Source organism: Amblyomma mixtum, chromosome 3, assembly GCF_055824585.1.
Source record: "Amblyomma mixtum isolate Tamu chromosome 3, ASM5582458v1, whole genome shotgun sequence".
In the NCBI taxonomy this organism is placed as follows: domain Eukaryota; kingdom Metazoa; phylum Arthropoda; class Arachnida; order Ixodida; family Ixodidae; genus Amblyomma; species Amblyomma mixtum.
This window is the reverse complement of record NC_143014.1, coordinates 105,032,559-105,057,134: the sequence shown is the minus strand read 5'-3', so window position 1 is coordinate 105,057,134 and position 24,576 is coordinate 105,032,559. Positions and strand designations below refer to the sequence as shown.

At 43.8% G+C, this 24,576-nt stretch overlaps 2 protein-coding genes and 1 pseudogene across 3 annotated transcripts in view; 2 read left to right on the top strand and 1 right to left on the bottom strand.

Annotated features, from left to right (window-relative positions):
• The window catches only part of LOC149351246 (uncharacterized), a 41,593-nt gene extending 38,720 nt beyond the window's left edge, over nucleotides 1–2,873 (bottom strand). Inside the window, exons 1-2 of the mRNA XM_089580528.1 lie at nucleotides 2,461–2,873; nucleotides 1,444–1,667 (exon numbers count right to left, since the gene is read on the bottom strand). Coding sequence (XP_089436654.1) covers nucleotides 1,444–1,667; nucleotides 2,461–2,476 — 240 coding nt within the window. The 5' untranslated portion in view covers nucleotides 2,477–2,873. The remainder of the gene's footprint in view (nucleotides 1–1,443; nucleotides 1,668–2,460) is intronic.
• Nucleotides 2,874–2,988: 115 nt separating this feature from the next.
• LOC149351244 (solute carrier family 66 member 2) overlaps nucleotides 2,989–24,576 on the top strand; it is a 34,394-nt gene continuing 12,806 nt past the window's right edge. The window contains exons 1-4 of one of the 2 annotated variants that reach the window (XM_089580529.1): nucleotides 2,989–3,085; nucleotides 5,267–5,528; nucleotides 7,466–7,602; nucleotides 12,196–12,264. In XM_089580529.1, the coding sequence (XP_089436655.1) occupies nucleotides 5,290–5,528; nucleotides 7,466–7,602; nucleotides 12,196–12,264 (445 nt within the window). In that variant the 5' untranslated portion in view covers nucleotides 2,989–3,085; nucleotides 5,267–5,289. The remainder of the gene's footprint in view (nucleotides 3,086–5,266; nucleotides 5,529–7,465; nucleotides 7,603–12,195; nucleotides 12,265–24,576) is intronic. The other variant, XM_089580530.1, reaches the window with a different exon arrangement.
• Nucleotides 20,660–23,889, top strand: LOC149351245 (uncharacterized; annotated as a pseudogene).

Genomic DNA, 24,576 nt, shown 5'->3' with positions numbered 1-24,576 from the left:
AGTGAACATAATCCATGTTATCGTCTAAGAAGTCGTTAAGCTGGTTTACTACTAAAGAAACAACAAGAACCAAAGTTGGCCTGTATCGACCGATTACTGCGTTCTGATGACAAAAATGCTACTTTCACTGAAAACAAAGCTTTTATCAGTTTGAAAGGGTAAAAAAAATCAAATTCAGACATTGCTATCATCAAACATTTTTGCAAGCAAGCTGCGGTGTGTCAAGAGTTGTCACACAGAACCCCGAGGCTAGGCTACACCACCGTTCACTTCCAAACAGTGATCTTGTCGTCATGATTTTGAACTGAGTGGAGAACTTTTAAATCTAATTTTTTCAGCAATAACTATATCTTTTGCTACCGGAAAAACACCTATGTAGCCATAAGGAGCCGCAGAATTAACATTTACTAAGAACAAAAGTTTAATGGAGTTGTCCTCAGTGTCCCTTTAAGAGTGGAAATAAACTGCTACACAATTTGTTTTTAAATGTTCCGTACACAGTCCTTGCTTTTACTACAAGAGGTGACTGCAGAATCACTAGTTATGGTTTTATAGCGCAGCTCTTCGGCGCCCGTTCCTGCATTCCGCACCGTAGTCGGCATTGCTACCTAACATGCCACCTGGTAGGTGGCATGTGACAGGTGCCGTGTTGGCAGCAGTAGCACAGCGAAATGCCACCTGCCACAACAAGAATGGAGGAATGAACAACTGGAAGATGACTGCCACTGGAAGATCCCAGACGGTGGCTAGCAGTGTACATGCCACCTGCCAGTCGTGAAAAGCTGCACTTGAAATTCCCCATTACCGACTACGACTATCATAATCGTTTGTCAATTTTTAAAAGCAGAGGCAAACTGATCTTATTAGAATTTCAAATACTGAGCTGGAATTGATGGCACATAAAGTTTTAACTGCAGCTGCACTAGTTGCCTGGTCTGTACACAGCAATACTGACAGCTAAGGAGATGCGTTTCACTGAACTGAACTGGACAGCTGCTTCAGAGGCTTTCATGTTTCATACAACACGAAACAAAATGAACAAAGGCCAAAGGCAAACCTCAGTCCGCTAGTTTTGCTTAGTTAAAACTCCCATCTTCCTTCCTTCCAACTACCGTGGATGCTCCAAATAAGGTACATTTTTCTTCCTGTTAGAGCCTAGTAGGGGCACTGCTTTAGTTCTCATTGCCTGCATGTGCATGTGGACAAAATAAGAGCACACATGTAACAGCTCATACAGTCAAGTTGGGAATAAGTGCGATGATGCTTTGGGAGATCATTTGCTATTAGCATTGTAGCCGTTTTAAGACTACAGAAATGCGGCAAGTGGCAATGGGCAGGCAGTGGCTAGAATTATGAGTGACAACATCTTGTCCATGCAAAAGCACTTTGTAAAGCTATATGAAGGATGCCGGAACAATACTTCATTTGAGGCTACCCTCTCACCAGTTGGGCATCGAACTGGCTTGTGCTCTTATCCAAGCTGCTTGGTGTAGTTCCCGTATGCTGGCTTGTTAGAGGAAGCAGGGCATCTGCACTTTGGGACAGCTCTTCTTGTTTTTTATGAGCCAGAAAGCTCTGAATGTCAGAGAAGGTAGCATGGCATCTGCCACATATGTGGACATCTCCAGATCCTCCTGGTGTAAGTGGCATTGTCACAAGTGCTGCTCCTGTAAGTATAATTATCCTGCGTAAACACAACTTGAAATTTGTCGTCACTTTACATTAAAGCAGAGTTTCACACCCATGACAAAGACTCATACACTAGAATGCATGCTGTAAAATTATAGCGCACAGTTCAAGCAAGAGAGCCTTCAAATAAAGAAAAATTATGCATATCAGAGTTATGTTTAGCATGAACATCCACCATATGTGGCTCCGTTTTGCTTCATGTGTAATGACACTAACAGTTCTACATATGCAAGTGCTTCATGTCCTTCGAGATGAAAACAAGAGATGTCGTGATGCACTGCAATCCAGCTATTAGCGAAAAAAAAAACAAAAAAAAAACTCCTTCCGCTGTTGATTTTCATACAACGCTAAATGAATTGTTCCCAAGTGGCACCAAAAAGTTGTTTAATGCCCAGTTCTAACATCCCGCGCGTATTTATCTGCATGGGTGCTACTAGAAACAAGGGGCTCTAAACCACACCACCAGTGCTACACACACCAAGGCAAACATTAAGTGCACAGGCGCAAAGAGCGCTTGACACCACAGAATACGAGTCGGAAGTAAGGCCAAGAGCACTACATGTCATTAACAGCGCGAAAGCGCGCATAAGAGAAGAGCACGGGCCCTTTCCTTTTAGACTGTTGCGCCCTTTTATGCAGCTCGGGTGTTGCTTTTAAACTATAAACGTTCCCTTGAGGCAAGATACCGAAAGCAGAGTCTGAAAACTGCGAATAGCAACGGCGACAGTCCACAACTGAGACTGATCACACAGAATCTATCAATTTATTTACCGGATCTGTCAATCATGTTGCTTCCTAGCGTCAATGCTGTGGCGAGATTCGAGGACTCGACGTCTGTGTTCCCAGAACTTGTAGTATAGCATAACGCAATATCAAATCACAGCCAGAAAAACACGTAACTAAGTCAACGAAGCTTCGTCCACATACTGCCACTGTAGACACGGTGCACGACCCTGACAGCATATCTGCAAATACGTGAACCAACTTCGCAAACTGGATGACCTGCACAGCCTGCGCAGCGCCCTGCCTGTCGAGCTGAATTTCTACGTCACAGCCTCTTTGCTCCGCCTTTTTCGCTGGTTCTATGCACTAAGATCGACCGCCCCGACAAAGCGAGCATCGGGCTAGGCCGGCCTGGTGTCCAAGCCAGCCGAGCCAGACACCTATGCCCCATGTCCCCACGAGCCCACGATTCCACTGCTTCAGCCGTCAACGCGCCCGACAAGCCGTGACGTGAAAATTGCAAGAACTGCACATAGGCCGTCGAAATAGCGGCACCATAAGGCAAAGCTAAAGGCGGAAGCGCGGAAGCACAGCGCACGGTGTCCGGTCCACCAGCTCTGCGGAGCTCTCCTACTCAGCGATGACAGCATCGCAGCGGAGCCGGTTATCATTTGTAAGTGCAAGAAACGCGCTTCGTGCTCTCAATGGCTTTATGCAGCGCAATGTTCGTTATCTTCGCCCGCACTCAGTTGCCACTTGCACTGTACTATTCGTAGGTGTGTCGATTGTATTTGTGCGCCGCTCCAAACAGCTGTTGATTTCCGAACAGCGAAGCGTGGTTTTGATATTAGCTTCACTTATATTTCCAATGCATGTGCAACCGTCTACGCGCCAGTAAATATGTTGCATTGTACTGTGAAATTGGTGTACTGCGTGGTTAAGAAGTGCAGCTGTCAGTTCATTCAGCTTGAAATTTTGCCACGTAACCTTATGATTCAGTCTCAGAGCCTGTATTCAGTTCGTGCCTGCTGTTTTATACAAGCTAAACTGATCAAGCAAAGATCATTGAGGGGACTAACGGAACTTGGGTGCGTTGCACAAGTTTACTGCTGCGTTTTGCACCGCTGCCGGCATGCCTGCTTTGTTTTCAGGTTATGGGTGATGATACGTCAGTTTAGCTTTGGCTTATGAAGGCGTTTACTAGTTTGACTAATCAAACACAGTCGCTGTGCTTGGCAGTGACTTTGCATACACACACAAATTAACAAGGATAATGAGACATGACTTATCTAACTTGGGTTCGCTAAAATTTGGCAAATATTTACAGCCGTGCATTTACTGGTTGACGTTTGTCTGCCATCTGTTGTTTACAACACTCATGACATACGCGAACGAGATGCATTAAAATGATTCACTATATTTTTTCGTCTGAGTTTCCTGTGATTTTGTTAAAACTTGCATAATGTGTTGCACTTTAACACATTTTACCACTGCAAGAAGGGAAGCAAGGCTGAAAACCGGTAATCTCGTGTTTATGATTCCATTGACTGTACTTAGATATTGTGTATTTTCTGTGTTGCTTTCTCTGCTACGAGTGCTTATGTCTTGCTTACAGTAGATGTTGCAACAGCGATGCTCAGTGCACAAAATGTGACCATTTGCTGGAGAGCTCAGCCTGTTTATATTTATAAGTCTTTATTCAAAGTGTTACTGAGCCCTGTAATGAGCAAAACATGGTGTACCAGGGCATTTTTTCATTTTGCATCAGTCAGGTGGCTGCATGCACGGTGCCATTCATTTATTATGACCATAGCATGATCGCATACATTGAGCAGGAAACTGGGCTGTTTATATGTGGAATGCACCAGATTTCACAGAAAGGGACACCCCAGCCCTGTTAACTTGTCCTTGCTACAACTGCAGCTGCTTTTATATTCGTGGTAAATGCATGGGCAGTCTAAATGCCTGTTGAGATAGGGGCCGTCGAATATTTTGAGGGGTATTCACACATGCCACTGCCACACAGCTAACTTCAGTAACCATTTAGAAGTGAACATGCAATCCGCCTGGTGGTGCAAACCTATGCAGCAAACTAGCCAAGTTCTATTCAGTGAAAATGTTTGGAGTGAGGCAGTAAGTGGACCAAAAGTCGTACATTGTGGTAAGCGTAATCAAAAGTTAATTGTTTGTGAAAAGCCTTTTAAATACCACTTTGGCACAATCCACAAGCTACACTGGTGGGGCAACGGTGGGCCACAGCACTTCATTTCAGAATCATTCATTTTTCGTCAGTGAAGCTGGCGCAAATTAGTGACCTGATCATAGCTGCTATTACTGCAGCACTTTGTGGCACTCCTCATACTCAGTCGCAGCAAAGCACACTAAAGGTGAAAATGGTCAAAATCCAGGGACACGGCACACAGCAAAAACAGAGTTGTATGTCTGACAGTCTGCAGATCTGTTATTCGGACTACTGAATAAAATTTTGTGAACAAATTAACATAGCCTTCAGTTTATATTATGAGATGAGAAGACTTTCTCTTTTTTGAGCTTGTATATCTTTCTTTTTCAATGCATAGTGACTGCAAGGATATTCTCAAGGGTTCTTGAGATTTCAGTAGCCATATTTCTGAACCTTCAATGAATCGGTCCTCATTGAGTTGTGTGGCCATTGAAAACCGCCGTGTGGCACCATCCGATCCTCATTCAGTTTGGTGGCCATTGGCTCAATGGAGATTGGCAATTCCCACATGAAAGGGGTATTAGAGTGGCAAGTTTTGCATTCTGTTGAGGGAAAATGCTGCAGAGTGCATTACTTATCAGCACTGTCATTTGTGTTCAACCACTCTTGCAGGTCATGCTTCAAGCAAGACAAACATGACCAGTGTCACCAGTGCTGACCTGTTTGGGGCTATGCAGCCTCTGGGTGAAACTCTATTCATGGCTTCTCTCAGCCAATGGCTTTCATGGGGTGCATCCGCAGCCATCATTTTTGGGGGAGTGGTCCCTTACATTCCCCAGTACAGAGAAATCAAGAGGACCAAGAATGCAGATGGTTTCTCAACATGGGTCTGCCTGGCTTTGCTTGTGGCAAACACTCTCAGGATACTCTTTTGGTAAGCACTGTATCTGTCTATTTAATAGCTATATTTGCCTTAAGGTGTAATATCAAGTTTGCAGTTATGAAAGACTGAATAATAGGCATTGTTTTTGTCAGAATTTTAGCCTTTAGTTCTTTATATTATTTGATTATTGTTATCATTACTGAGATTAAAATTTCTTTGCATTTCTTCAGGCAGTTTTTCGGTTCTTTTGTATGACTCATTTCTGATCACAAATTGCTTTTGTTTTTGTTTTCTGTCTTCCTTTCGAGATGTTTTATATGCACCATGCATCTACCCGGTACTTCCATCATTATATTGTAGTGCATTGGTGTCCATGTGCAGACAAATTGTGTAGTTGCACAACTGAATTTCACTAGACTAGAGGTTTAGCAAAAGGAAGTTGACCTCTCATGCATTAATGCCACAGCCAAACTGATATGTAACCTGTCAAAGGCAAGACAAACCCACAGAAAGAACGCAGAAGGTGTTTGTAGAATGGTTTGGAACATGGTAGTGAAACTGCTTCCAATTTTTTTCACATTTTCATATTTTTTTCACATTTTCACCACGAAGTTTTCTTTAGCAGGTGTTCCCTCAACCACATAATAAAACATTCCCTCCCATTCCGATAGTCAAATCCTGGACGCATTTGCTGTGTATCGATGCTCCCACATGAGCTTGCACAGCCCCTTTTTCTCCCTTCACCTCCTTTGTTCACACTCCCTGCTGGTAATACTCGCCTATGGTACTTAAACTTCTCTGACAAAAAAGTTTGCATTTGGGCTAAGGACAGCTGAGTGAGTTATGGAAAGTAAAATGATAGAGATAGTATTAAGATGTAGAAAGGGAGCAGTGTGGGTTGGGAGTGAAATAAAAATCAATTATATCTTTGCTGAAACCACGGAAAGGAAATCGACTGCATCAGGACATGCAGTGCAGGGAACAGACAAAAGTAGTCTTCTCGGGTAACACAGTAGATACCAAGAGAAGTGAAATGCAGATGCGGAGCAGCAAAGAGTAAGCTGGAGATGCGATATTTGCGGTAATAGGATGGCCGCAGCTGGTGCAAGATGGGGTTGATACAGGAGATGTGGTAGAGGCTGTTGTCGTCTAGTGCACTTAACCTGGCTGATGATGATGGTGGCAGTTGCCCTTGGGGAGTGGTGGTCCCTGTTGCTGAAGGAAATACTCTCCCTACTTTCCTTCTGGCTTAGGATATACAGTCGAGCCTCGTTATGACAAAATGGTTTATAATGAAGTAATGGATATAATGAAAGAATGATGATTCCCCTTGGAAGCTTGGTCAACATGGAATATAACGAAGTTATGGCTATAATGAAGTAATCACCAGGCCTCTTGAACTTTATTTTAACGAGGTTCAACTGCAGCATGCTTTTGCATTGTTGCTAAGAAATTACAAAGCAGGAGAGGCTAGAATGTCCTCTCTTTTATCCTTGAGTGACCCACATGCATCTTTTATGGCATTCTTGTGCCAGTGCAGGCTTCTAGAGGAAAGGAGTTACACAGATGTAACTCACCGATCTTGTATTGAGGGATTGTAAAAGGCAAGGTGTGTATTTAGGAATGGGGGGGTATGGATATGAAGTGCAGTGATACTTTAAATAAGACAGTTTAAGAGAAGTGGGCCCACTCCCCGTGAACCTTTAGTAAGGCTCCCAAGTGCAAAAGTGTTTAAACAAAATTCATGGGTTCTTTGTTAGTTTACTATGAGCAAAGGATGTGGTTTAAGCTTTTTAATGAACTTTATAAAAGGGATATCTGGTAGCTTTGATATGCCTCCCAGCCATAAAAATTCGAAGTATTGCCGCTTTGTTATGCAGCACTCTTGTGGTACGGTTTACATGTCCTGTTTTTCTTCTTAATAAAAAGTAACCTTAGCAGGGACATTTTTGCTTGTGCCCAAAACTTTTTTTTTGTTCTATTTACAGGTTTGGACGTCCCTTTGAGCTACCCCTGTTGGCCCAGAGCGTTGTTATGTCATCATGCATGCTCCTAATGCTTCAGCTTTGTGTAAGGACACGCAGCCTCAGCACCATTGTGCCTCACCCAAAGCAGAGGTTTACAGGTAATTCAGTTTTATTCCAGCTGAAGTCATCTTTTTTTCTCATTACCACTCATTCAGTCTATGCTTTGTGAAGGAAGCCTGGGCTCATGTTCACATATTTATCTCTCTGGTAATTGATCTGCAACTATGTGCCTTGATTAGCTGAGGCAGCAGCAGTGGTTCGGCTGGTCCATTTGCAATGAAAACATTTTATCAGTGGGGCTGTGTATATTGTTACCAAGGCATGCTCAACATGGCACGTCTGTATAGCTTGCTTCATGGCTTCCAAAATAGCAGGGACAGCAATAGTTGTTTGTAATCTTGGAAGTGTGCTACTTTCAGAGAAAAAGATTGTTCATTAAAACATGTTAAGTGGCACATAAGGCATTGTGATGTCACCATATCTGCTGCTATAACTGGTCACTACAAAGTTACTTGCTTTCACTTACAAACAGCATATGCCGTATAAGCACGTGTAAAGGCCACACTTATTTTTTCCAGATTCAAGGGTCAATTTTCGGGGTGCGGCCTATATACGCGATGTGCGAAAAAAAAATTAAATAAAAACACACCAGTTAGGGAAGCAGTGCTATTTATTCTACATTCAATCGTCACTCGCAGTCTTCCAACTCTGAGCTGGTGCTATGCTCTGGTGCATGCTCATCCATCAAGAAGTCGCACAGCATGTCCATTGTCAATGCGTAGCCGTTGTTCCGCATTTCCATCACACAGCAGAGCAGCTTTTCTTCCAGCAGGCAGCAGGCTTGCCTCGGAAAGCGCACTTTTTGCTACTTGTGTCCTCAGTGCATCCTTTTGGTTGCACTATTGTCGGGCACACTTCTCGTCCACGTCTAATTTCCTTTGCACGCTTGCTGTGTTCAAGAGCTAACTTCCAGCCGTGTAGCTATTAACGTGCTTGCCCATCGTGCTAAAATTGCAATGCTTGGTTGCAGCACACGAAAGCCACAACTGCAGTGGACTACCACGCTACCACAACTCCTGTGCCTTTGACAGCCACAAAAAGCTGGAGTTGGTGATACTGATGCCGATATAGATAGCGGAACTCGCGGCGGAAGGAAAAGTTGATGACGATGATGATGATGACTCGCGGCCTCAGGTGCCATCCTTGTGTGGTACCTGGAAGCTCCTGTGCGCATGCATTTCTAAGGCTATTCCTGTGTGGGTCGTGGAAAGTGTGGAAAGTTTGGGTGTGGCCCTTACACAGGTGCAACCCTTGCACGCGTTTATATATACTCCGTCTCACAAGATGTTTGCAGTACTACGAAAGGTAGAGCTCTCTCATTCAATCAGGATGGTGCTCTACATTAGTGTGTTCCTACATGCCTGTTGCCCCGCCAAAACTGACAGGTGGCTCCATCCATGTGAAAGATGGCGTACTAGTAGTTAGCTTCTTTCTACCTCTAGCAGGTGGCGCTTGATGTCTTTTTATTCTTTAACCTGTTTTTGTACAGGCTGACGCTCGTTCCGAAGGGACTGGCCCCACTTCCTCTTTTTTTCTTTTTGCTGCCACCTGTTCGTATTAAACAGGTCGCAGTTATTTTCAATGTTCCTGTCATGTGTATATAGATTTATTTATTCCAGCGTGGTCACTACACTATTAAGCTAGGTCGAATGCAGGCCGGGGTAGCCGAATGTCGATGGTGGCGAAATGCAAAACAAGCCCATGCGCTGTGCAAAAGTTAGCGCACAAGCGGTCAAAATTAATCCGGAGGCCTCCACTACGGCATCTGCCACATCTAATGAGAGACAATGTCGTTCTCATTTTCGTTACTCACTGCGACAGTACTAAACGGTCCCGACTTTTGCGCGCACATTAGCACGTTAATGGAGCTCATCTCATCGTCCTTATCACAGCTCCATTCAACACTGCTGGTTGTGTTGTCCTCCAGGTTGACAGCAATAGCCGGTCCTTGGTCAACAACATTGTCGATGATGTTCCCTCATCACATCTTTCTCTTTAATAACATGCTGCACGTAATTCTTCCATTTCTCAGCAGTCACTTGCATGATGCCTTGCCAAACCAGAGGCTCCACGTCTTGGAGCTTAAACGTCTTGTTTTGACTGGTCACGAAACCCTTGACATCGCTCCAAACAAGCTCTATCGTGTTCACTTGGCAGTGGTAGGGTGGCAGGCGCACGAGATGGCCAGCAGCTTCGGCGATGCAGTCCACATGGTATCGGTCCCCACCTGTGTTCACGTTGTTGACAAGCTTCATGAGCTCGGCGTTCACCATGTCGCTGCTCCACGTGACACCTTGTCCGGACAGCCAAGTCTGTATGTCCTTTTTGAGGCTACTCATCTGCCGCTCTCTATTTTCTTCATAGAATGATATGGCACGTTGTCCATCACTGTAACGCTGCCGGCTTCTTCGGGGACAACATTTGGCCCACCTTTAACGTCTATGTTTTCCACTGGTAAAGTGTTCGCTCGCTCACCTGGGTGTGTTTTGATGTCCTCTTGATGAGCGCATTCGTAGTTGAACTGCCTCCGATCTCGACGCAAAGCACTTCAAGAAGCCAACTGCAATCGCTTGCTTGAAAAAACAGCGCACTGTCGGTGTAGGGCACACAGGTGACACAACCGACTCGGCTGACGCCATGTTGGAAAATGGCGATGCATCACTACCTCGTAGCAGGCCTCCGCAGAGCTGTGTACGTACGGGCTTTGTCTGTTCATTTCACCAGTGATTTAAGCACTCTCTACTATCTAAATCTACCAGTCCAAACTATGTTTAATTGCTGTGCTTATTGTTTGATTAATAGTCCTACACTGCTCAAATATTCGAGGGACTATTTCTTGTGTTCCTGCAGCCCTGATTGGATGAGAGAACTCTGCCGTCTGTAGTGCTGCAAACATTTTGTGAGATGAAGTATAGTACTTTCCAAACTTTTTTATTTTCCAAACTTTCCAAACTTATGCCTTTTTTTGACCATTCGGTCATGGAAAACATTTCATTTGAATTCCATGGCATTACTGAAATTTTTAATGCAAAAGCACTATTCCAATGGGTAAACCTCAAGCAAGATCTTGCGATGCTTGTGGATTTGTGCCAAGTGAAATAATTGAATTAAAATAAATCAAACAAATATTGCCACAGCTGGGATTTCAATCCGTGGCGGCGCGAACAGATCAGCTTCAGTGGCCAGTGCTCGAAAACACTAGGCTATCGCCACAGGAGAGCATGCCTCGTGTTAAACTGCAACACACCCTCGCACTGTGCATTCCACAACGTCGTTTTCAACTTCCATCTATGGCACAAAGACGCAGACTGAGAATTCTCTGTCTTCGTTGTCATTATCGGCCATGCAGTTCTGCTTTCACACGTTTATAGAATTTAGGCAAAAATTTTCTGTAATTTTTAATTTGTGCATCTGGATGTTCTTCATTGTTTTGATTCATTAACCAATACTTAGACCTCAGGTTTTGATGCCATTAATGCAGAAATGCTCAAGAATACTAGAAATATCTGCAGTGTCATTCTGTCACTTATCTTCGGCAATCGCTTACAACAGTATCATTACCATGGGACTGGCAGATTGGTAAAGTCAGCCCTGTATTCAAAAAAGGTAGCTGTTCACCCCGTAAAGTTATCGCCCAATTTCACTCACATGTGTTTGCTGCAAAAGCATGGAGCATATTTTATACTCACATTTTGCTACCTTTCTAACTTCTGTAAATTTATGCCATCCTAATCAGCAAGGCTTCCTCAACAGTCGCTCTTGTGAAACTCAGTTTGTCCTCTTTCTGCATAATTTACACTCATACTTAGACTGCAGTATGCCATGTGATGCTCTGTTCCTAGATTTCGAAAAGGCGTTCGATAAAGTTCCTGTGGATAGACATTGTGCGCGCATGCGTTCAGTTGGGCTGTAGACGTGAAGCTGAAACACCTTCGCTGAGTAAATGCATGGTGTTTAGATTAAATGTGCAGGAGAAGCACCATAAATCTCATTCTATTGTTTTTTCTTCAAAAGGTAGTAATTTATATAGCAACAGCCGTAGGTATAGTAGTAAATTTTTTTTTCACTGTGAACACAAATGCAATGCTGGAAGCCTGCAGAGAAAAGCTGCCAGACTGATGACAGAGCTGACAGGCAACTTCGCTAGAGCCATAACATGGAAGAGCACATACAATGTCACACTCAGAGCGCCTGTATAAAGCACACTGGTAGAAAACATTATTGTCTTTCATTGAGTCCACAAAACAAAGTTGGCTTTCTTCTCACATTCTCTGTCATTCTGATGAAATTATGCAGCAAAACTTCCTACAGCGCGTACGTCACTGAGACATTATAATGTCACCAGTGGCGACTTTTTTTGTGTGCTATGTGGGGGGCACTGTTTTCGGACATATGTGGGAATGTCTTTCGCCATGTGCCTGATTGATGTTCATAACCTTAGCAAGTGAAGTTTTTCTTAAGTAAAGCTTTTCTCACATGTTTTTGGATTGTAGTGGCTCTTGCTCACCGCTTGGACTGCAGGTTTTAGTGCCTTGAGATGGGGGGAGCAAGCTGAGGTTGCCAATGTCCCAAAGCATGGTGCCTGTTGCTGTGGTTCTAACCTGGTGTCTTTGTGTTGGTGGTTGGTTTAGAAAACCTGAGCGAAAACCCTCCCTGCCTCCAGGCGGCGGATGTGGCCATTCGGGACCTCACCCTGTGGGGTAGGTGTACCCAGCCTTTCTCACGTTGTCGCACTGTCATACCTCTCACTGCACGCTGTCGCATGGTCCATGTGCCTCCCTTCATTTTCCTTCCTGTTCAATAACAAGCCCTTTTCCTTGCTGTCTGCAGGGAGTGTCCATCATCGCCCTTTGGTTGAGAACAAAGTTCTCTCTTCTGGGTTGGATCTATGCAGTCCTTTCTTTTTTCGTGTGCATGTTTCTTCCTATTCATTTTCCACGAAGTCGTTTTCCTTTTGGCCACACCGTTCATTTAAGTTCATAAGTCTTGCTTTCAATTCTTAAAACAAACAAACTAGGAAATCATGAGAGCTTTACTGGCTTCACTATCCCTATTAATTCCTAGCTAAGAAATGAAAAATGCTTTGCTTGGTTTTGGGGCTTGCAGCAGTTGCATGTTGTGTTCTGGAGAAGATTTTAAAGCAGAATAATTTTTCATATTTAGCCTGACAAAGCTTGGTGCACGTGTAATATGCTTTAGTAATAATATTAGAACTGATTTCGGAGATAAAATTTCTGCATCTAAGGCAGATGAGTGACGAGGCCATTGAAAAAACTGCATGACTCCTAAATGGTAGAATCCAGCTGAACTGAACGCGTTATTTCAGGAAATGCACCAAGGATCGAGCAGACAATTGATAGTGTATGTTCCATTTTGGATCTGCTCTTTGTCATAGTTCTAGCGGTACTTGTGATTAGGGATTCAGTCACTTGTTAGTCCAGTGATGTACAGTTTGTGTCTCCATTGTGTAGAGCACTTGAGTGGTGCTCTCCCCTGCGTAAAAGTCGACACCTCGTCGTAGCGTCCAACTTTTAAAGGCTACGCTTGCACAGAAGTAGAGCCACATGCACCTGCAAGCAATGTGTGCGTAAGCAATTTGCACAAAAATCAAGGACTGCTTTTTAGTTTCACTTTTGACTGTGTGGTGCAGACTGCTCGAATGCTCTACACAAGGGTAAAAACGCGATTATCCTCGGCGCTGTGGCTTGACAAAACTTGGCGACATCATGCCAAAATACATGCGCTTTCGAAAAGCCTGCAGGCAAAGCAACCTTTCCAGTGCATGTAAACTAGTCAAAAAAGTCAAATTTTGTCAAGCCACAGTACCAAGGGTAATCGTGTTTTCTAAATTCTAAAAACTGATATGGCTATTACTAACGACCAGCTACAAATCTCTAATTGCAACTAGGCACCTAACTCTAATAGTTAAAAAACTTATTATTGAAAGTTAGTTAATCAGCTTACTACTTGACATGATTTACCGGTTTTCTGGTGTCTGTTAACACAGATAATACTGTGCTGAAAAAGCCATATTTTTACCTCTAAAAGCTTATTTCTGAGAATTGCTTAGTCTTCCCTGAAACACCCTGTACGGCCGATGGCTTACTGCGCGGTAAGGGAATAGTTAAAGATAAGGTGATCTTGATGGTTTGCTTGTGCCTGTCTGTTGGCTTTATGATTGGGTAGTGCATGCAAGTTGACTGGTTGAGAACCAGTTTTTTATGCAGTTGGCTTTTTCAGCCTGGCCATTGATTTGCAGAGCAGCAGCAGTGGAGTCACTGGCATTGGCTGTCTGTGCAGTTTAACGTTAAACGCTGTAGGGATCCCTTTGCACTTGAAGAGTGGGCCACAATTTTAGAACAGTAAATGCCAGATGCTTAAAGTCTCCTGTAATGTCACGTAATTCTGGTTGGAACTGACCAAGTATATCAGGTGTGCACAACCTGGACCCATGCCGAACTTCTTGCCTGACTTGATCCTTTTTTCTTTCTTCTTTAGTTAGCAGTTATTCATGGCCCATCCTGTCGGAAGAATTGTTTCATGCGTGTGTTTCTGCTGGAACTTATGTTTGGTCTAAGCCAAATCACTGAGTGGCCTTACAGACTTGGACGCAACTATTCTTGTGGTGCTGAGCAACCTGTACTTAGCACGAAGGTTTTTTTCACATAATTGCTTTTTTGTCAGTGACAAGTGAGTGTTGATCTAGGCTGTCCACAGGGGGGCATAGTATTAAACCTAGCTCTGTGTGGCAGTTTCTATATCTTACTGGCAGTCTAACCTGCTTTCAAGTCACTAAAAGACAATTTTTCGTGTCCCGATCTGTGAGGCTAGGCTACATCACTATTCATCTCAAAACTGTGATCAGGGAGCCCATTTTGGTCTTAATGACTTTGGATTAAGTGGCAGGAAAATTTTTAATCCAATTTTCCCAACAATACATATCTCTTTTACTGCTGGAAAAACATCAGCACAGCCAGAAAGGGCCACAGAATCAATTTTTACTGAGAACAAACGTTTTATGGAGTTGTTCTTAGCATCTCTTTAACATTCCAGAGCTGCACATGGGCTATGAGGGACACTGTAGTAAAGGCCGCTGGATGGATTTTGACCACCCGGGGTTCTTTAATGTTCACCAAAACCACACAGCATATTTCATTTCATTTTATTACCCTAAAGGCCCAGGAAGGCATTACATGGGGGGGAGGCATCATCAAACTTCATCAAAGCATTACCATGTGTCATCACACGTTTAATAATATCAACAGTTAAAGAAAAAGAAAAATACATTAGGTGCGGTGCACACAAGTAGCATATACAGCAGTAGCATTTACATACACAAGTAATATATGCATGAGTCATTTAGAGCACAAGTAGCAAAAAAAAAAAAATCAGTAAAGCAGAGTAGGTATAACAGCTCTCATTCAGGTTGGTAGTTCTACCTAATCAGTTGGTTTGACCAAACTGTCTCCAGATTTTTCATTGCTCGGGATGCAGACATTATCTTTATAAAGGACATTCCATTCACTAATGGCCAGATGAAGAAATGAGAACCGTAATAAATTTGTTCTAGCAAATGGAGGTTCCACATTAAGATTATGGTTGATGTGAGGAAAGATATGAGTGCAGGTTTAATTTTTTCTGTAGTGTAGTCAGGAGAGTTGTGGTAAAGCGTGTGAAAAAACATTAAACGATGAACTTTGCGCCTAGTTTCCAACAGTTGAAGATCTAAGTCGCACTTAATCATTGAGATGATGGAATACAAGGGATAGTTACGTGAAATAAACCACGAAGCTTTGTTTTGCGCAGATTCTAGTTTGGACATTAGGTACGATTGATGAGGGTTGCAGATTAGAGAAGCATATTAGAGTGTTGGTCATATAACAGCATTGTAAATGAGGAGTTTAGTTTCTTTGTTACCATGATGCAATTACCACTGAATGAAACGTAGAGAGTTGTAAGCATTGGCTCATATGCATTCAGTGTGCGCGTTCCAAGACAGGTTAGTCGTGAAGTACACTCCTAGGTATTTATGACTGTGTGGGCTCTCAGTGGCTGCACCATTAATTGTATAAGTGTTGTGTAACTCCTGATTTTTCGTTGTGAAACGCACAAGTTTAATTTTTTTAATGTCTGTAGTCATTTGTAGTCATTTTCCAGTCAGAACACCATTTAGTTAAACTCTGTAGGTCATTTTCGAGATTCGAACTGTCACTAAGGTTAGTCATTCACTGATAAATGATGCAGTCATCAGTAAGCAGTCTTAATGAAGAGGTAATAGTAAGTGAGACATCCTTAATATAGAGAAGAAATAATGTAGGCCCTAAAACGGAATGCTGGGGAACTCCAGATTTTATGGCCTGAAATGTAGAATGAACATTCTCTCTTTTAACGGCCTGACGCCTGTTATTTAATTTTCCCTTGTCCCAGTTTGCTACAGTGCTGTCAATGTTATTTCGCCCATTTTAAGTATTAGTTGTTTGTGGGCAGCATGGTCAAAGGCTTTCTCAAAGTCAATAAATATGGTATCAGTCTGTTCTAAATTGTGTACACTGCAATGGATATCTGTGGTTAATTCAAATATAGCTGGTTTTCGCATGACCGGCTGCACTGAAATCCATGCTGATTAGCAAAGTATGTTTTAGTTAGAAAGTTGATGATTTTTAAAGGGCTCAAGTAATTTGCACACTACATATGTTAATGATATGGGCCTATTAATTAACATGGGCGTTTTTGCACTTCGTCTCCCTCAAAATGTGGCTGCCTGGCTGGGATTCAATTCCATTATCTTGGGCTCAGCTGCAAAAGGCAAAGCCACCAAGCCACTGTGGTGGGATGCTGTGTTTATTACACGGTGTAAAATTTACACTGTAGTGAACTCAAGTTTCTCCAAATTTTAAAGACTAATGAAGAGGGTGCATCTATTGCACGAGTAAATAACAGTACTTCCTGTGGCCACTCTGTGGAGGTTAGCAGATGAAGGTGCCACCTTGAACCAACAAGTAAAAGTAGTCGCATTTTATCATCATTAACTTTTGGGCACTACATTTGTTTGCTTTTTTTTTAATCAGTGAAATTGCATTGGTGTACTTTTTGTTGCTGCTTTTGGTTTACCAGATTTTGTTCTGCTTTTGGTTTGCCAGATTTTGTTCGCAAGTACAGCTGCCTCACTGTGCTGTGTCAACCACCTTGGAGACTGTAACATATGCAGTTCGTTTATGCACAGATGAGGAGGCGCAAAAGTCAACTTTCCTTTGAATTTTAACCAAATGAGACCATCGGATTTTGATTCATAGGCCGTCTGGGCACTTTCTCAACTAATATGATCAAAGAGCTCTGGTTGTTGGTAGCGCATTCAGTTCTGGTTCAGTTAATAAACAACATTAATTGTGCCATGACTACAGCACAACGAACGGGACAAGAAGAACGGGACACACATCAGCGCTGTGTTGTGTCCCTGCCTGGGTCCTCCTTCTTGTCCCGTTCGTTGCGCTGTAGTCATGGAATATTGGAACCAACTCGCCCAGCAACTTACCTTGTCAAATTAATTGTGCATTCATGGAGCCTCACATACTTGGGTTGACAACTTCAATAAGATTTTTCAGCAACACCACTGATTTGTTACCACCCAAATTTAGCACAAATTTAAATTTGCAGTCTAATTTTTAAACTTGTTTTGCATTGGCACTTGCATGGTCCACGTGGTAGGAATGGGAAACGGCTGTTGTGCATGAGCTGACTCTTTGAAGGGCAAGATCAGCCAGCCAGCTTGACTGGCCTTGTGGTCTGCTGAGAAAGCCCTGAAAGCAGTCGCAATTTTATTTTCCTAAAGGATGGCGATATGGCTCCACTTAGTTAGCTTAATTAGCTGAATTCACTCTTCCGAGGGCTGAACTTGTAGCCAACAGCAGTCTTTTGTTTCCGCTGTACAACTTGAGAAGTACCAGTGTCAGAAGCATCAAATTGTACCGTCATATTTGGTCTCTGTGTGTAATTTTGGTGCAAACGAACTAGTGGTGTATGATAAACAAATTATTTAATGTGTCGAGCAAAATAGGTAGATCAGTGTTTTGTGTATAAACTACCAGTGTGCATAAAAAAGGCTATTTTGTTCTCTTTGACCATTTTGGGCAGCTTTGCGGTGCAAATATACCTGTGGCTTGTAAAGTGTAAAATAAATGTGCAGCCTGGTTAATAGTTCCTTGGTTTTAACCTGTGAACTGTTTATTTTTTTTTTTTATTCTCAGTGCCCTTTTACACCAGTAGCAAGAGATAGTTGACTCTTGATAATTCGAACATACAGGGGACTGAAAGTTTGTTTGCCAGCCGCAGTGGCTCAGTTGTTGGGCCCTCAGCTACTAAGCTGGAGGAACCAGGTTCAATCACAGCCGTAGCGGGCTGCATTTCAATGGAGGCGAAACTCAAAAGGCACCCATGGACTATGTTCAAAAACCCCGAGTGATAAATTAATCCAGAGCCTTCCACTATGGCATCCCTCATAGCCGATGTGTAGCTTTGGGACATTAAAGCCCATAATTCAAATTTAAAATTTGTTTTGTGTTTGAATAAAGGAGTCTCTTTAATGCGCTTGATTCTCGTAGCACTGAAACCATTTTTTTTTTAATTGCAGAAGTTGATGCTTGTTAGTATTGCATTTTTTTTTAATGTATCTATGTTTTTAATATATAGTGAACTCATAGCACACTTCTGCAACACGCATAGCATTCGTCGTACTATGGAATAACTTGCAGTGCCATCAGCATCGCCAATTGCCTCTTTCGTGAGTGCGTTTATAAAACTGCATCCACACCACAAGCACTTCACTGCTGCTGTACTGATGCACACAAGTGTCTTCACTCATGTGATGCAAGCAGGTAGCCTGTTGCTTATACATATATCGCAACACATCAAGAAGATTTCTTCTTATGTGCTGCCGTTGTGGTGGCTCAGTGATTGTGGCACTTGGATGCCGAGCCGAAAGAGGTGGATTCGATCCCGGCCACAGCGGTCGAATTTCGATTAAGGCTAACTTTTAGAGGCCCATGTACTGTACGATGTCAGTGCACGTTAAAGAACCCCAGGTGGCTGAAATTTCCGGAGCCCTTCACTACAGCGTCCCTCTAGCCTGAGTCATTTTGAGATGTTAAACCCTCATAAACCAAACCTTATGTGCTGATGGAAGCTTGTCAATCAGCAGAATTATCTAATGGAACTTTTCCACTGTTCACTATATGTTATGCATAATGGAATAGGTCTGTCTACCTGCAGTGTTTTTATTTATTTTTATTTACAAATACTGCTATCCCAGTTGGGACATTGCAGGAGTGGTACAGAGGATGGAAAACAGATAAAACAGTAGGAAAGTGCATAAACAAGTGTGAATCGGACATTTTACATAAACAAAAGTGTGCTATTAATAAGAAAACACATGATTAGACAATTCTTGCACAAAGCAGTCAACAGACATCTGACGTAATGTAATATCCAAATTATTCCATAGCTCGACTGTCGAAGGAAAAAATGAATATTTGAAACAGTCCAAAAATGGCATAAACGGCACAATGTTAAGCGGGTTAGTACGGCGAGTGACACGTGCTGAAGAACTGGCGAAAGAAAAGAAAAGCGGGGCATCAACATAAATGCATTTGTTGATGATCTTGTGAAGAGTGATAAGGCGATCACATATGCGTCTGTGTTGAAGTGTGTCAAGTGATAAGGTGCGGGCATGAGCTGTGGGAGAGAACTGGCGGTCATAACGTTTATATATAAATCTTATTGCTTTATTCTGCACATTTTCTAGTTTAGTGATGTCTTTAGCAAAGTGCGGTGACCAGACTGCCGAGGCGTATTCAAGCACAGGCCTTACCAGAGATTTGTACGCCGTCAACTTACAGTTTTTAGTCGAATCCTTTAAGGTACGTTTTAAAAATCCGAGTTTCTTCAGTGCCTTGGAGCAAGTTAAATCGACGTGCTTTGACCAATTTAAGTTAGAACAAAAGGTTACTCGTAGGTACTTGAACTCGTTTACGTGCGTTAGTTGATGAGTGCTGTTAGTGTACGAAAAAGTGTTACAGCTAAAGTCAGTGTACGATTTAGTGTTACAGCTAAAGTCTTAATCGGATACTACTAAAATTGCAGAATTTAATTCTGTAATAGCAGCTGTTAATGCATTAGACTGTATTGCCTTTTCAGAAAACAGACTAATAGCTTTATTTGTAGATTGCCGAAGTTTGTGGATACATATCTTTTTATGCAAAACTGCTTAATCTGATGTAGGTACTATTAGTCTGATAATGAAATTTATGAACCTTTAATTCTTGCTGTGTATGGCCTATTAGTCTGATAGAAATTGCCTGTTAGTCTCATAGAAATGACAGAGTTGCAAGAAAAACTAGTAAAATAAATCTACATTCCTGTTACACTAATGCAAGACTGTACAACTTATGCAGCACTGTACTAGTACTTGCTGTTGAACTTTTGAAATTGTAGGAAAAAAATATTCATTTTTTACAACCCTACTATAACCAAGTTAATATTTGTAAAGATCTAATGTTCACATTACTCGCGAGTTGCGTTCAGCTCATAATGAATTGGTCCTGCTAATAATTTGGGCAAAATGTTGACCAATAATTGTAATCTGTAGCCCCTGCCCCTTACGTGAAATGTTTGGAATGTAGTGATGAGTACAAAAAATATCAGGGCTTCTTATGACTTTTGTGAGTTGGATTTTGGATTGAGTGGAGTGTGTTTATGAAGGAAATGTGTGTTGGAACAGCAGAATTTGGCAGCCTTGGTTATTACTTTGAGAAATTTTCTTTTCTAGGAACATTAGTCATTAGCTTGTTTTCTTTATCTACTAATGACTTACTTCAGCATTCGGTGTCACAAAAGTGGGGCACTCGGCCGATGGAGGTGAAATTCGGCCGATTGAGGTGAAATTCTAGAGGCCCGTGTGCTATACAAAGCTCATATGCATAATCTCCATGATTTCTTCCTGCTACTGTATGCTAGATATGGAATGTGTATCTCATAGGAGTAGTCACATGTGCAGACGCCTTCAGGGTGTCTACCAACCGTGAAAACCGTGAAAACCGGGAATTATCAGGGAATTTGGATAATCTGGAAAAACTCAGGGAAAACTCAGGGGATTTGTGCTTATATCAGGGAAAAATAGCTGCATTTCTACATAAAAAGAATTAAAGGCGCGATAATGCTGCCTCGTGTAAACGATGCGGACTGGCATTGCACAGATTGTCCACTGCGGCGTTACGCGTACTCTCCTCAGCGAGCGCCGGCCTCCAACGTTTTGACGTCAAGTGGAGCATCCCAGCAAGGCGCCAAAAAGCTTCGCGGCGCCAGCGGCACTCCGAATTTTGAAGCGTACTTTCCGGTGCTTCTCCGGCGCTGTGGCCGACGACAGAGTGCGCGCTTCTTACGGTTCGCACGTGCGCTGTTCGACGGCCAGCGGCCTCCCCTTGTTTTCCGGTGTTTCTGCGTGAACTCTTCCTCCCTGCGCGTCTCCCTGATGGAAGCGTCCATTTCTGCCGCAGGGGGTGCACACACGCGATGCAGGCAGCGCAGCTTTGGGAGAGGGGGAATAGTTTCCCGCCTTATCGCGATCTGGCGACGCTGGCGAAGCAACGAAGTCTGTCCGTACTTAGCTGCGCCGTTTTGAACCGACTTAGTTTTAATGACTGCTGTGGTGCCGCAGGCAAGCTGTGTGCGACGTGTCAAGCATGACGGCCTTCAAGTGCACTTTCGTCCAGGACTGGACGAATGCGAAACATTGCGAGTTTGCAGCCTGGATTAGGCCCGTCGAAAGTAACCCAAACGCAGCGTACTGCGCGCTATGCAGAAAGCAGTTTTCGCTCAGCAACATGGGAAGACGAGCGGTGACAAGTCACGCTGAAAGTAAGAAGCACCGACTGGCCATTACCGGCGCCGGGACACCCTCTGTAGCCTCATTTTTGACACCGCCGGCCACCGTTGTGACCAGTGCCGAGCCAGTGCCGTCTGTTTCTGCGCATCCTTCAAGTGCTTCAACTACGGCGACGAACGTCCAGCCCGACCGTACAGCAAAGGATATCTTTCAGCGTGACTTAGAAGTCGTAAATGCTGAAGTGATGTGGTGCCTCAACGCTGTTATGACGCACTCATCACTCCGTTCTGCCGCGGCATCAGCTTCTCTGTTCCCTTTGATGTTCCCATCATCAGCTACAGCCAAGAAAATGCAGCTTGGCAAAGACAAGGTAGGATATACGATTGTCTATGGCCTCGCACCTTTCTTCAAGGAGAACCTCATGTCGGAAGTAAGCCAAGCCGCCCACGTAGTCGTGGCGTTTGACGAATCGTTAAACAAAGTTGCACAAAGAGAGCAAATGGACGTGCTGGTTCGCTTTTGGTCGGATGCAGAGCAGAGCGTCAAAACGCGCTACTTGACGTCAAGCTTTCTGGGGCGCACGCGGGCGGAAGAATTGGTCTCCGCTTTTAAAACTTCCACAGATGGACTCTCCCGATCAAAAATTCTTCAGATCTCAATGGATGGGCCAAATGTAAATGCAAAATTTCTCCGTGAGATCAAACAAGAACTGTGTGAATCCAGCGACGGCCGTCGTATTCTCGAAGTTGGTAGCTGTGGCCTCCATGTTGTGAACGGCGCTTTCAAAACCGGACACGCGGCAAGAGGTTGGCAACTCGTGGAATTTCTTCGGGCTTTGTACAACTTATTCAAATGTGTACCTGCCCGACGCGCTGAATACGCACGCATAACCGGGAGCAACATTTACCCTATGAAGTTTTGTGCTGTGCGGTGGCTTGAAAATGTTCGTGTAATTTCAAGAGCTCTTGAGATTCTGCCGTATGTACCTAAAAGTGTACGTCGAGTCGTGCCGAAACGGGGATAACCGACCGACCAGCTCCAGTTACTGCGTGGTCGAAGCAGCTATTCGCGATCCTCTGCTGTCTGCAAAGCTAACCTTTATGCTTGGCATCGCGGAGGAACTGCAGCCGTTCCTGGCTGAGTTCCAGACCGATTCGCCCATGCTTCCATTTCTTGGCGCAGCATTGGAGAACCTTCTACGATCACTAATGAGTAGAATAGTGAAGAAAGAAGTAATAATGGCAGCGGACAGTCCTTTGAAGTTGATCAAGGTGGACATGGACCTGACTGCGAACGTGCTTGCGACGCCCAAGGTTGACCTTGGGTTTGCTACGAAGAATGCGCTCCGAAAGGCCCCGAAACTTTCAGATTCGGCTATCTTGGGGTTCAGAAGGGACTGCGCCACTTTCGTGAAGAACTGTGCCAAAAAGATCGTGGAGAGGTCGCCGTTGAAGTACAAGCTGACGAGGGGATCGTCGTCTCTGGATCCCGCGTGCGCGCTGATTCCCGATCTCGGGGAACGGCGTCTAAGTGATGCATTTGAAGTTTTAACGGAGCACCAATGGATGACAGGAACAGAAGCTGACCGGGCGATGCGGTCCTACAAGCATGTATGCTCCCTAGCCTCGACGCAAGCGACATTGAAAAATTTCAATAGGAGCACGCATCGGCTGGATGCCCTTTGGGCAGGCATCTGTGGTTCGAACAAAGAACTCTTCACGTTTGTTAAAATGATTCTGTCTCTATCGCACGGAAATGCGTCTGTCGAGCGGGGATTTTCTATTAACAAGGAATGCCTTGTTGAAAATCAGAAGGAGCAATCTTTGGTCGCCCAGCGAATCGTGTATGACGCCGTAATGTCGGCTGGAGGAGTTGCCAACGTTCAGCTGACCAAGAGGATGCTCCAAATGGTCCGTGGGGCGAACGCACGGTGGAAAGAGGAGCTGGAGAGGACGAGAGCAGAAAGGGCTGATGCACTGAGGAAGGAACGGGAAAGGAAGCGTGCCGCCGCTTCTGTGAAAGAGCTTGAGCTGAAAAAACAAAGTGTTGGCTGATGCCGAGATGCAACTGTCCCTTATCCAAACTAAAATAAACTCTCTAAAACAGTGAAACAACACTGAAGCGTTGTGCACGAACTTGAGGTTGACTTTTCAGTGTTACATTGAGGTTTGTCACTCTTTCATTTCTACAAACTAAGATTTCTGTAATCTGCAGTTCATCTGAATAGACTTGCTGAGAGAGAATCGCACCATTGCGGTTACTATCAGTAGATAAAAATATCTCACATTTGAAAGTATTTCTTTCCGCATGCATCTTCCTTTTATTTCATATTTGAAAATGTTCAATTCGATTCGCAGTTTGTTTTAGCATTTTTTCGAAGATATTCGATTTGTTGTGCATTTTGCTACTGTTTCCCTTATGCTTTTTTTTTTTTTACAATGAAATACCGTATTTACTCGCATAATAGGCGCACCCCGAACTTGGCACTGTGATCAATACTGTATTTACACGATTGCAAGCCGACACCTCGCCACCCCCCGTTCCCCAATCTTTATTTTAACAAAGTTTTTGCTGAACTGACTACTAGTCCTGCTGCGGACCCACAGCACGTACAACGACATCGCGTAGATCAGCCGCACACAGTTTTCAGGGATGCTCACTTTAAACGTCTGTTTGGAAAGCTTCATCTCCAGCCGGAAACGTTCCCGACTTAGGTCCGCGAAAACCTCGGCGCTTGGAGTCGCGTACGAAAATTTAGGGACGCCGCAGTCGCAACTGCCGCACTTCTCGGCCACATCGTATTTTCCGACCTGCCGTACGCTAGCCGTACGGCAAAGCCATAAACCACGATGAACTATCTCGCTACCGCAGATCCCGGCACTTGACAGCAACAAAAAAAAAACAAAAAAAGGCGAGCTAGAGATGCTGATGGCGATATGGATAGCGACAGCTCGCGGCGGAGGAAAACGTTGATGATGATGATGATCAGCTCTACCTCGGGCGCCCTCCGTGGGTGGCATCTGGAAGCTCCTGTGCGCGTGTGTGGCCTCCACGATCAAGCGCCCGGTGCGCGCGGCCGGAGCCGATCGCAGAGGCCTCGGCGCGTACATTCCGAAGGCTATTCCCGCGTGGGTCG